The 12,168-nt window shown below is 64.7% G+C and overlaps 4 protein-coding genes and 1 non-coding gene across 5 annotated transcripts; 3 read left to right on the top strand and 2 right to left on the bottom strand.

Annotated features, from left to right (window-relative positions):
* Positions 1–104: 104 nt before the first annotated feature.
* On the top strand, positions 105–2,563 carry Q8F55_003010 (uncharacterized protein; the record flags this gene model as incomplete). Its single annotated transcript, XM_069351571.1, has 3 exons — positions 105–455; positions 503–670; positions 707–2,563. The coding sequence occupies 3 exons, from the start codon at positions 105–107 to the stop codon at positions 2,561–2,563; spliced, it is 2,376 nt and encodes a 791-aa protein (XP_069211957.1).
* Positions 2,564–2,639: 76 nt separating this feature from the next.
* On the bottom strand, positions 2,640–5,656 carry Q8F55_003009 (uncharacterized protein; the record flags this gene model as incomplete). The annotated part of the gene is made up of 2 exons (XM_069351570.1): positions 2,640–5,060; positions 5,099–5,656. The coding sequence occupies 2 exons, from the start codon at positions 5,654–5,656 to the stop codon at positions 2,640–2,642; spliced, it is 2,979 nt and encodes a 992-aa protein (XP_069211956.1).
* Positions 5,657–7,037: 1,381 nt separating this feature from the next.
* On the top strand, positions 7,038–8,960 carry Q8F55_003008 (uncharacterized protein; the record flags this gene model as incomplete). Its single annotated transcript, XM_069351569.1, has 9 exons — positions 7,038–7,044; positions 7,097–7,336; positions 7,392–7,679; positions 7,719–7,765; positions 7,814–7,971; positions 8,052–8,213; positions 8,263–8,574; positions 8,626–8,754; positions 8,801–8,960. 9 exons carry the CDS (start codon positions 7,038–7,040, stop codon positions 8,958–8,960), a joined length of 1,503 nt encoding a protein of 500 aa, XP_069211955.1.
* A 656-nt stretch (positions 8,961–9,616) lies between these two features.
* Positions 9,617–9,710, top strand: Q8F55_003007. Its single transcript has one exon. It is a non-coding gene; the product is annotated as a tRNA-Ser (tRNA).
* A 378-nt stretch (positions 9,711–10,088) lies between these two features.
* On the bottom strand, positions 10,089–11,849 carry Q8F55_003006 (uncharacterized protein; the record flags this gene model as incomplete). Its single annotated transcript, XM_069351568.1, has 4 exons — positions 10,089–11,089; positions 11,210–11,531; positions 11,586–11,634; positions 11,698–11,849. 4 exons carry the CDS (start codon positions 11,847–11,849, stop codon positions 10,089–10,091), a joined length of 1,524 nt encoding a protein of 507 aa, XP_069211954.1.
* Between the last annotated feature and the right edge of the window lie 319 nt (positions 11,850–12,168).

Genomic DNA, 12,168 nt, shown 5'->3' with positions numbered 1-12,168 from the left:
GTCAAAATCGGGCAAGGTGGAGGTCGTTTGACGGCGCGTCCTGTGCGTCCTGACGAGTGTCAACTTTCCCGCGACCGCCCACTCGACGTCTCACACAACCTACAATGGAGACACTCGTAGCGCTCCTCCTCGGAGCGCTCCTCGTGCTCCTGTACTACCGCCTCCCGGCCGCCGGGAGCGCAGCGCACGCGCCCGTGTGCCACTGCCACGAGTGCACGCACCTGCGGCACGGGGCGGCGTCGGCCTCAGTGTCGGGCGCGGCGTCGCCCGCCGCGTCGCCTATCAAGCGCGGCGGGCCGGCTGCCAGCGGCCCGACTTCCCCTCCGACTGGGAGTAGCCATTCTGCGTCGGAGCGCGTGCCGCCCGCCGACGCTTCGCCCGAGCCCAGCGCCGAGGCCTTAACCGCTGAGGACGGCTGGCACCAGTGGGGCGAGCCCGAGCCCGAGCCAGGCAGTGTACGTAGCCCACTGTGACCCTCCCCCGCGCGTTGCTGACACCACAGGACGACCACGACCACGACCGCGGCCACACCCACGCGCCCCGCTTCGCCCGCGACCCCCTCCCGCACCTCGTGCCCTCGGCCAAGGGGAAGAAGGGGCCCGCCGGCAAGTGGGTGTGCGACGAGTGCACGCCGCCGCGGTCCTTTGTCGCGCCGTTCGCGCTCAAGAACGTGAGTGGGCCGCGGCTACAGCTGCTGACAACGCAGCACAAGACGGACGCGCACCCCCGCAGCGCAAAGGACAAGCCCAAGCGCCCCTTCGGGTGCAGGTACTGCCGCGAGGGCTTCCCTTCGTACGCCGAGCTCGCGGCCCACTCGGGCACCGCGCACCCGGAGCACGTGAAGGGCCTGATGGTGTACGACTCTGCGGAGTGGCCCGAGACGCCTGGCGGCGCATTCGCGTGCAACAAGTGCCCGGCCTCGTTTGGGACCGAGGAGGCCCTTGAGGAGCACGCCCAGGACGCGTTTGCGCACAGCCTGACCGACAGCCCGCACTGGCCGAGCTTGGCGGCGCAGAAGGAGCGCCCGGCGTCGGTTGTGTGGCCGGCCGTCGAGGAGCCTGTGGTGGAGGTCGAGGTGGGCGAGGACGGGTGGCCGGTGAGCAAGGTGGAGGAGAGGGAGGAGCAGGAGGAAGAGCAGGAGGAGCAGGAGGAGGAGCAGGAGGAGGAGCAGGAGGAGGAGCAGGAGGAGGAGCAGGAGGAGGAGCAGGAGGAGAAGGACGAGCAGGTGGAGGAGGGTGAGGCAGGCGACGGTGCGGACGAGGCGGAGCCACAGTACGCCGACGCGAGCGACGACGAAGGCGCGTCACCCACGTCCGCGACCATCATGACGCCCACAACGGCGACCGCGACTGAGGAAGGTGACGCGCCACCCGCTACGCCCGACTCGGAAGACTTCCCCAAGTCGGCGTCCAACGACACGGCTGAGGCGAGCCCGCTCATCGAGGAGAAGGCCGCCACGACCCCCGAGCACAGCCCACCCGCGACCACCACACATCTGGTCCCACCCCTCGCCACGACCCCGGCCAAGCTCCCCGCGAACGAGAGCAAGACGCCCGCCCCCGCCGCGCGCGCCATGGCACACCTGACCGCGGCGTCGTTCACGCCCGTCGCGGCCGCGAACGACGCCGACCCCAACTCGCCGTCGTTCAGCTTCACGCCCACGCCGCACAAGTTCAGCTGGTCGCGTGGCGCCGCGTCGCGCGACTCGTCGACACCGGCTAGTACCTCGCCCACGCACACGCCAGAGGGTGCCACGAGACCCGGCACTCCGTCCCAAGCGACACAGGCCACCCCCCTTCCGCCCGCGACGCCCCCAACTACATCGTGGGCCGACGATCCGCTCCCGCTCTCCCCGACGTCGCCGACCAACGCGCTCACGCGCACCACGTCGGCGTCGTCCGTCCTCTCGTCGTCGTCGATCTGGGGGCCGCCCGCAAACGCGTACAAGCCCGGGTTCGTCACGTCGTTCGCGCAGCCCGAGTCGCCCCCGCCCCCGCCGAACCCGTATGGTCGCCTGGCGGGCAAAGACGCGCCGTGGCAGGCGGCCGAGTGGCGCCTGCGCAAGCCGCTCGAGCGCCCCGACAGACCGCCACGCAAGGAGCAGCAGCAGTCGGCGCTGCCCCCGCCGCCGGTCCCGCTCGAGGAGCGCGAGTGGGCCAGTGTGCCGACGTACGCTGACCCTCCGTCGGGTCTGTACGGCCGCGGCGGCAGCTACAGCGGCCACGGCGGTCACGGCGGTCACGACGAGCGCGGTGGCCGTGGCGGGGGCAAGAAGCGCGGCGGCAAGAAGGGCCGCGGTGCGGCGCCCCTCCAGCCCATATTCGACGAGTGGACCACGCTCGAGTCGGCGCCCAACACCAGAGGCAAGGCGCCGAGCGTGGGCAGCTCGAGCAGCGGACAGAGCGCCCGCGGCCGTGGCCGTGGTGCTGCTGCTCGCGGTGGGCGCGGCGTTGCGCGTCAGCCGCACGACGCCCGCGTCCCCGGCACGCCGGCGTGGACCACCGTCCACTCCGCGCCCCAGCCCATCACTGCCGACGGCGAGGACCCGTACGGCGGGTGGTGAGGAGGTGAGGACAGCAGTTTATACATTTACATCATGCTACAACATTGCAGCGCTGCTGCTACATTCACATTGTCTTCTATGCGCGCGTCTCCTCCTTTGATGGTGCCGTGACTGGCTTGACGGGCTCAGCCTGGGGGAAGTTTGCGCCCTTGTACTTTGGCGCGCGGACAATGTGCGCTGCGGGCGGTGGGGGTCTGCGCTTGCGCTTTGGGGAGGGCGGTGGGGCCGGCTCGGCGTCGTTGTTCGATGCCGCTGGCGGCGCGTCCACAGGCGGGGGCGCCGCCTCCTTGCCAGCATGCCGCAGCCCATGCCGCAGCCAGTGGGCTCCCTTGTGGTGCCCGTTCGTGCTAGGGGCTGCAGGGTGCGGAAGGGGCTGACTCGCTACACCGCTCGGCTCAGGCGCCGGCGGCTCCTCGACGTCCGCGGGGTCTGGCGGCTCCGAGTCTGGAAGTGATGTCAGGTCGGAGAGTGGCGAGTCTTCGCGGGCTGGGGAAGGGGCCTTGCCGGCACCCTCGTTCGGGGGAGGAGGGCCGGGCGGCAGCTCGTCGGCTGCAGGGTCGGCCGCTGGCGGTGCTTCTTCCGCCGGCGGCTCGTCGCCCGACTCTTGAAGAGCCATGGGCTCGTCGGCAGCGATGGGCCCGGCAGATAGAGCCTCGACCAGAGCCTCCACCACAGGAGCAAAAGGCGACTCGCCCGGTTCTGGTCCTGCTTGCTCCTCCACGAGCGATTCCGCCATCGCCAGGCGCTCGGCGGGGCCATCGTCCTCCGCGTCAGCCATGGCGACGTCTCCGTCGTCCACGCCAGGCTCGAAATCTGCCGCCGTCTGCTCCTCCGCAGGTGGCGTTCTCTCCACTTGCTGTTCGATGGGAACTGCGCCCACAACTGGAGGCAAGCCGTCATCAAGGTGGTGATCTGCGGGCCGAATCGTCTCGACAGTCGTTGCAACTCGAACGGTCCCCACGATGGGTGGCAGCCCGGTGTCAAGTACCTGGTCCACGGTCTGAACCACCTCGACAGTCGTTGAAACCGGTACCGTTCCCACTACTGGCGGCAATCCGTTGTCTTGGTCCAAGGGCTGAGTCTCGACAGTCGTTGCGATCGCAACCGTCCCCACTATCGGCGGCAAGCCGTTAGTCGAAGCCGCACGAGGCGCTACCCATGCCGTGCTCAAACCTCGGGCAAGATCAAATTCGGGGGCGTATGGCGGGAAGACGGCCTTGAGCGGCGACACCTGGAAATCTGGCGCCAGAACGGCCGCCAACGGCGGTGGCACCCCGTTCGCGAGAGACGGCGACATCGTTGGCGTCTGCAGTGGAATCCGGGTGTCGGCATGGGTTGGCGTGCGGATTGGCGTGAGGGCGAGGGCGGCAGACTCCTCGGTTGCCATGTCCGCGGGCGTCAATGTTACGTCGAGGACGGGGGGCGCTGGTGAGTCCACGGCTTCTGGGACGATGTCCTCCTCCATGGCGTCGGAGGCGAGCGGGGTAAACGCAGAGGCTGGGGACGACACAGCAGCCAGACTCGCGAGGTAGTCGTTGATCACGACGGGCGTGGCACCGGCGTTGATCACATATGTGTGGGGGTTGGTCGACGTCGAGGAGGAGCGGGAGCGCGTGCCCATTTGTGGGCGCATCTCTGCAGAGAACCACTCGCGGTCGCGGTCGTCATTCGCACCCGTGATCGGTGGCACAGACGATGTGGTCGAGTATCCGTCCACCGTGTCTCCGTCGCTGTCGACCACTTTCTCTTTTTCCCGGGGCACAGCTTCCCGGGGCATAGGGATCCGCAGGGCAATAGGGTGAGGGGTGGTGCTCGCCTCAGCGTTGCCAGCGATCGCGTTGGGGTCGGTGTTGCCAGCACTCGTTGCGGCGTCTGTTGTCGCGATGCTGGACTCTGCCCTCGACGAGGGCTCCCCTGACGCTTCCAACTGCTTTCCCTTGCCTTTCCATCGACCAGGTCCCGCCTCCTTGCCTCCCCGACCGCGACCTCGACCACGACCACGACCACGGCCACCTCGACTCCCCACACGCCCCCGCACAGCCATCTGTCGGGCCTTGGGCGGAGCGTTCTGGAGCCTGAGATACTCCTTCCATTCGTCCGACAGCGGCGGGGAGACGATATCCTCAGCCTGGACGACGATCCGCACGCGATCGAAAGCCGGAATTTTCTTCGTAGAGCGCGCAACAAACTCTTCGACCGACTCGTCTACGCGCTTAGCTGATGAAGCCTTGTCCTTCCCGCGGCCGAAGTAGTGCCCAGAAATGTCGGCGACCAGGTCGCCGAGGCCACGCTGGCGAAGGCACCTCGCGCAGTTGCACATGTCCAGACACCATGGGCAGATCCACGACCGCGATTCCGAGTCGAATTCAAAGTAGTCGTAACGCCGGCAGCAACTGATGCAGAACTCCCTTTCGCAGAGAGGGTCGACATTGCGGCAAGTCATTTTCGGCTTGTCAGACTTGCGCTTGCACTGGTGACAAACTTGGCCCGCGAGCATCTGGTCTCGTCAGAAAAGAAGCATCTCACTCCCCTTACTTTGTAAGGAACAGCAGGGCCTGAACTCCTCCACATAGCTTTCGCCGTTTTCGTCCCGATGAGTTGAAAGTCGTCTGGGCTGGCAGATCGCGAGATGACTTCGACCGCGTCGTCGGCGGCGGGGTCGTACGGAATGCCAAGCCGGAGGTGCCTCTCACGACGAAGCTCATGCTGGATACCAAGCCATGGCCGCCATTTGAAGTCGGCGCCGACTCCGCCAACCACCGCCTCTTCGCCTTCCTCAAGATCGCCACCTGTACCGTGTCCGAATCGCCACCGTCGGGCCTCGCCTTCGGCCCAGTCCTCACAGTCGACGTACTTTCCGTCATCGATGTCCCTCCCAACTTGTCGTTTTGTCGATACTTCCACACACGCTATCCGGTGGCGCTGACCGGGGCGGGGGAGACTGATGATATGTCCAGACCGATCTCGGACTTCGGGACGTTCTCGCTTCCGTTTCTTCCCCGCCGTCGGAGGCTGCGACCCCGAGGCCTCCTTTTCAAACAGGCTATCGCCACTTTCTCCCAGACCGAGCTGGGACAGCAGGCCCATGTTCATGGTTATATTGCGCTGCCGAACGAGTTCATCTAGATGACGTCAGCTGGCAACAACAATGGGCGCCCTACAGTCATTCTCCTCCTCCTCGCCCGAGGAATCCGTCTCCGAGGCATCACTTCCAGAGCGCTCCGAGTGCGCTGCGCTGTGAGGGGCCGAGTGGTGGGAAGGGTTGGGGGTATGTGACCTGGATCGGGTCCTCGGCCACGACGGTCCTGCGACGGGTTCCTCGGTATCCTCTATTGGAGCTGGATCGGGGACAGCAGGGGCAGGAGTAGCAGGAGAACCCATTGTTCCATCTGCAGCCTCTGCCGATACGTCTGCAGGGGGTGGATCGGGTGGTGGGCTGACACCCGGCGCCGAATCCATGGTGGGAAGGCAGCCAGGTGACGAAGGGTCCGAGGGAGGTGGTGGCAGACTATCAAAGAGTCGATGCCTCTGGCCGATCGAAAGAGTCGTACATCAATGCTGTGGTCACCGAGGTCGATCGCTTGGGTATGTTAAGATACGTGTAGATGAGGATGCGCTGAATACGTGACAAGAGTGAGACTGAGTCGTGTGGTGAGAGCCAAGAGAGTTGCCGGTCAAACGTCAAAACAGACCCAAGGGGTCCGAGCCCGTGGTCACCACGTGTCAAAATAATTGCGTGTTAATTGCCACGTGAGGAAGGCAACATTATCAAGAGCATGACGCAAGTGTGACGCGCCGCTCGCCGGTTACTATTGAAAGCCAAAACGACATCCCCAAAGATTTGGACGCGGGGGGGAAGGAGGAAGGGCAAGCATGGGCTGGGCTGGGCTGGTGCACTCCGAGCGAGCCACCACAGTCACACCGTGCCCACTCTGACCAGACCACTTTCGTCAGCCTCTCTCATTCACTTGCAACCCAGCCAGCACCTCGCACCCTCTTTCACACTCACTCTACAACCCCCTCCCCGCGCGACACCACTCGACTCGTTTGACATTGCTCTCTTCCTCACCCACTCAATCACTCTCGCTCGTCGCTGTCAATCTGCCCGTGCGCGCCAACGCCCTCTCCCCAACACCAACAATCGGCCTTTTCTGTTCAAGCCCCCCCGGTAAACAGAACGCGTCGTACCCTGCCAGTCTACCTTTGCTCGCCTCCACTTGCTTGCTACCTTCCCTCACCCCACGCCGCCACCACCACAGCACCACTCGTCGTCCTCGCCAGCCCAGCCAGCCCAGCCAGCCAGTGAGCCAGGAGCCAAAGCAAGCCTGGACTTGAGCACTAGGCCGATTTTCCCATTAAACACTACTCGCCACATCGCGTTATCTGCCCGCCCAAACTCTTACGCGGCCATTGGAGTAGTGGCCCCGTGTAAAGCAGAACCTCATCTCCATCTTCACACACCACACAGTCCATCATGACTCGTAAGTGCCAACCCACACGTCACGAGGGCCACTGAGCTGACGCTCCCCATAGGCGAAGCCACCCCCGCCCAGAATGTCCTCGCGCTCTTCCAGTCGCTGCGGCTCACCCCGCCGCGTCTGATCCTCTCCCCGCCCTCGCAGCCCCGTCGCGCGTCGGTCGCCCTCATCCTGCGTATGAAGCCCGCGCCCGAGCTCGTGTTCGAGGGTCACGAGCCAGAGGGCTACACTGGGCCCGTCATCCCCGCCGATGAGTTTGGTGTTGGGCTCTCCTACGACGATTTCCTCCGCCTCGGTAAGCCGGTTACCGGATGAAACATCGAGACCTTCGCTGATCGCGATAAACACAGACTGGGTCAACCATCCCAACACGACGCCCGAGCTCCTGTTCATCCGCAGAGCGCCGAGCGCGGCCCCGACCAACGGTGGCCACCACAAGTGGTCTTCTCATGTCGCCTTCCCCGGCGGCCGCCAGGAACCTGCCGACGAGTCTGCGCTCTACACAGCTCTGCGTGAGACGTGGGAGGAAATCGGCGTCGATCTGGCCGAGTCGGACTACGTGCAGGTCGGCCGTCTCGATGAGAGGGAAATTACTACGAGCCTGGGCAAGCGACTTCTGATGATTCTGAGCCCCTTTGGTACGTGCTACCCGCTGGATGGCTGCTGACCGATACCAGTCTTCCTCCAGACGTCGCCTATCAGTCCCACCCCGGAGCTGCAGGCTGTAAGTTGCTGTCCGGTGGCGAGTGATAAGCAGAAGCTGACTGCCCAGTCCGAGGTATCCACAGTCCACTGGATTCCGCTCGCCTCCCTTACCCCTCCCTTCGAGCAGGAGCAGTGGACCCACATCGAGATTGACATCAGCACGCGCCTTAGTCCGCGCAATCAGCTCATTCGCTGGGCACTCCGCGGCCTTGTCGGCAAGATGCAGTAAGTGGTCGGAACGGCGCCGCTTTGGGCGCATCCGAATGGAATTTTGGGGAAGTGACAAACCTGACGCCTTGGCACAGATTTGGCTGCATCATGCTCCCCGACCAGCCTGACCACGTCGCTGAGGGCTTTGACCTCAACATGGACTTTGAAGAGCCACCGGAGGGTGGCAGTGGCAGCTGGGTGGACGCGTCGGGCAAGCGCATGTTGCGTCTGTGGGGACTGAGCTTGGGCATGACTCTGTGAGTTGCAAGGCGGATGTGAAGGTTGTGGGCACGGCTAACCCTGCAGTGATCTCGTTGCCCACAGTCCCGGCGGCACCGACTCGAGCCTGATTGTTCCCCGCGCCCGTAGCGGGTCGCGGTCAACAAACGGAGGATCGCCCGACCGTTCGACGACCATCTTCGGTCCCAAGACGCCCGTTACTGTTCAGTCATCATTCGACCAACACTGGTTCCCCACTGAGAAGTCGGACCTTGGTTCATCACCGAAGTCGACGGCCGGTGGCAATGTCGCTACTGTGGTTCAGGAGCCCAAGACGAAGCGCAAGCACAGCATCCAAATTGTGGACACGCGCAGACGTGGCGTCGGACCGGGAGTGACGTGAGTGTCTGCGCCGGCTCGTGCTTGCCCCACAACTGACTCACCCCCCAGCGCTGTGTTCCCCCGGTTCTCATACCCCGACGTCAACTTTTGGATCTGGGTGTTTGGACGGCGATATCGTCAGGTTGTAAAGGGCTGGGAGGACTCTGTCCGCGGGCCAGACAAGGCGGCTGACCGACGGTGAGTAGCGCGGGGGAATGGGTCGGCGCAGTACTGACATGCGCAGAACCAACTGGTCAGGTGCAGCCCTGTCGACCTTCTACACGGCAGTCCGTCACGCTCTCGTCGTTTCCATCATTGTCCGCGCCCTTGCGGCGCTCGGTGGCGTGGCTGGTCTGACATGGTGGCTCTTCAAACACTTTAGCAAGACTGCGTCGGAGCTATAGAGTGAGACGAGAGGACGAGCTGAGAGGAGGCGCGACGCGACCCGTCCGTTTACGTACGTTCCGGTCTTATGTTTACCATTAGCTAGTACACGAGTGACAAACCAGTAGCCTGTAGGCATTTATCATGTATCTCCACTGCATTCGTGGGTGTTGGGTGGCAAATTGGAGGCGGCGGCGGTGGCGTGGCCAAGAGCGACGACAGGCACGAGAATAGTTAGGGCCAGGAGCCAAGAGTGACGCTGGTATGGTGGCCCCGTGATCGACTTTTGCCCCACCACACGTCGGCACGTGCAGCTCGACGCGCTGCGCGCTCCACTTGACTCGGCGACATTCCGCGACATTGTGCATGAGTTGGAGCGCGGCGGGGGTGCATAGGCGGAGGGAGGGGGGCACGTGTCGTCACCGCAAAGTCCCCAGTCCCCACAACTGCGGCTGTGGAGCGCGCTAGCCCGGGCGGGCGATAAGCCACGGGCCGAAGGTGGCGGCGGCTGCGCACGACTCGTAGTAGTGGCGGCCGAGCAGGACGTCGTGCCCAGCCACAAGCTGTAGAAACGTGCGATGTGATGGAGGAGGTGATCACCCAGACAGTGGGCCCCGCACCGACACACGCTCGTGTGCGCTCGCCGCTGCGGAAACACACAGATCTCGGTCTGCAAGGCGTTGTGGCGGAGTGGTTAACGCGATTGACTCGAATCCGGTTGGAGCGATCAATTTCCGGAAGGAGCGCATGTTCGAATCATGTCAACGTCGGCTTTGCTTTTGTTGCGGAGGAGGGGAGCGGGGGGAGGGGGGAGTGGTCGTGCGAGCGGGGGGGGCGAGGAGGCGTTGAGGGGGTGGCGGGGGTGGCGGGGTGACGGGGTGGGTGTGGGGTAGTGGCGCACGGCTCGCCCCGGTTCTCTGTCGGGGCGAGGTGGTCGCGGTCTGTAGAGCCCTGGGCTCGTCATTTGCACACGAGTCCTGTTGCGGGTGCTGCGGTCGAAGGGTTGCAGAGGAAAGCAGCAAGGAGGAAGGGTGTGTGGCGGCGACTGTGTGGCACTTTGTGCCGATCGCCGAAGCAACTGCAGCACCTCATTCATCTCCGCTACAAAGTCACACCCCGATACCTCCACTTCCCGAACCCCCCGCCCCCTAGTGGAACTTCTTTGACGCGCCGGGCGGGTACGCCTGCTGGTAGATCTCGTCGAGCTCCTCGAGCGTGCGCCCGCACGACTCCACGCCGAGGAAGTACCACGCGACGCTCTCGAACGCGTCGAACACGACAAAGATGATGATGTACCGGTATCCAATGTTGGCCAGCCCCTGCGCCCCGGCAAACATGTTGATGAGCCCCATCGACATCATGGTGAACGTGTAGACCGCGAGGCCCTTGCCGCGCATCTGCGTGGAGAGCGCTTCGACCGGCAGGACGCTCTGGAGCGGCGTGTACACGAACGAGATGACGACCCCGAAGAGGATGTACACTGCGAGCGCGGCGCGCGCGAGCGGCGGGTCGAGCGCGCCGGCGCCGTCCGCGCCGACCTGCTTACTGATCATGCTGTTGAGCCCGACGAAGATCGCGAGCAGGGCGCTCATCACCGCCGGGCCGATGACCAGCACGCGCCGCCGCGGCATCGTGTCGGTCAGCAGCGCGCCGGCCAGCGCGCCGATCGCACACGTGCACGAGTAGAGAATGTTGTACCCCAGCTGCGCGGGCACCGTCGTCACGCCAATCTGCTTGAAGATGACGGTGATGTAGTAGGCCAGGCCGTTGCCGCTGAACTGGCCGAAGATGCCCATCATGATGACTGGGGTTAGCTGCGCTTCGGGGGAGAACTCACCCTGAACCATGCGCCAGCGGGCCGAGTGGTCCTTGAAGAGCGTGCGGTAGTCCCACCAGCGCTCCATCTTCTGCAGCGCGAACGACTGCTTCATCTCGTCGATCTGCAGGCGCACGATGGGCGAGTTGACGTCCCCGCCGCCGTGGTACCGCGCCAGGAAGGCGAGCGCCTCGTCCTCGCGCCCGACGGACATGAGGAAGCGCGGCGACTCGGGGATGAAGAAGACGAGCGCGCAGATGATGACCGAGGTGACGCACTGGAAGATGAGCGGCAGCTGCCAGGACAGGTGCGAGTCGAGGTAGTTTGTCCCGACTGGGGTCAGCGCGCCGCTGCGGGTACATGCTCACAGGTTATCGCGGCGGCCGGAATCGCGCCGGCGTACCAGCCACAGTTGTCCTAAATCAGCTTGTCCGGGATTGCGTAGCCACTTACAGATCGCGGCGCACCGCCCGCGCCACTGCGGCCGCGCCACCTCCATGGCGTACGCCGGCGCCGACTGGGCGAACGCCGAGCCCCAGCCGAGGACGAAGCGGCCGACGATGAGCTGCGCGAGGCCATGCGACGTCGTCGTGAGGATCGTGCCGACGACAATGGCCAGCGCGCCGGCCGCCTGAGCCGCGCGCCGGCCCCACTTGTCCATGACGTACGAGTTGCACGGCCCGCCGACCATGCACCCGGCGTTGAAGGTGCCGAAGATGCCGCCGACCTTGGAGCCCGTGTCGCCGGTCTTGAAGCGGTCCTGGAAGGGTTTCATCTGGGCAGTGTGAGTTGGAGGTGGGGGGTCAGTGCCGCGAGGGCTGCCACTCACCGCAATCAGCGCCGTCATGAGCGAGCCGTCGTAGCCGCTCGCGTAAGAGCTGCAGAAGGCGACGAAGACCGCCACTGGGGGTCAGCGAGCCCAGGCCAGACACGCACAGTACAGCGTCCACGAGTCGCGGCTCCACTTGTCGTAGTGCGAGTTGGCGAGGGCGTGCGCAAACTCGTTGTTGATGTTCTTGCGCTCGACGACCTCGACCTGGTCGTCGTGCACCTTCTCGGGGTCGCGTGACTCGACTTGAGCGAGGTGGGACATGGTGGCTGAGGTTGGGGTGTCCTCCGAGTTGGGGTGGCCCGACCAGCCCACCAGGTGTCTTGTTTATATCCTCGGCATCATCGCCCTGTCATCCATGTCATCCACATGCACTGAACGGGAATCTTTGGCGCGATTGGATATCTCACCCGCGTTGAGGCGCGTTGCGGCGTGTTGAGCGAGATGAACAGACGCTAGCACGGAACATACAGGTCCAGCTCAGGACGGGCGTGCCACCTCGTGCCCACCATGTGCGGCAGACTAGCGGCGACCACCTGGCCACCTGGTGCCGAAGAAAATTCCCGTTCGGCACGGCCTCGAC

Source organism: Vanrija albida (genome assembly GCF_041260175.1).
Source record: "Vanrija albida strain AlHP1 chromosome Unknown contig_2, whole genome shotgun sequence".
Lineage (NCBI taxonomy): Eukaryota > Fungi > Basidiomycota > Tremellomycetes > Trichosporonales > Trichosporonaceae > Vanrija > Vanrija albida.
The sequence above is the reverse complement of the archived record's forward strand: the minus strand, read 5'-3'. Positions and strand labels throughout refer to the sequence as shown.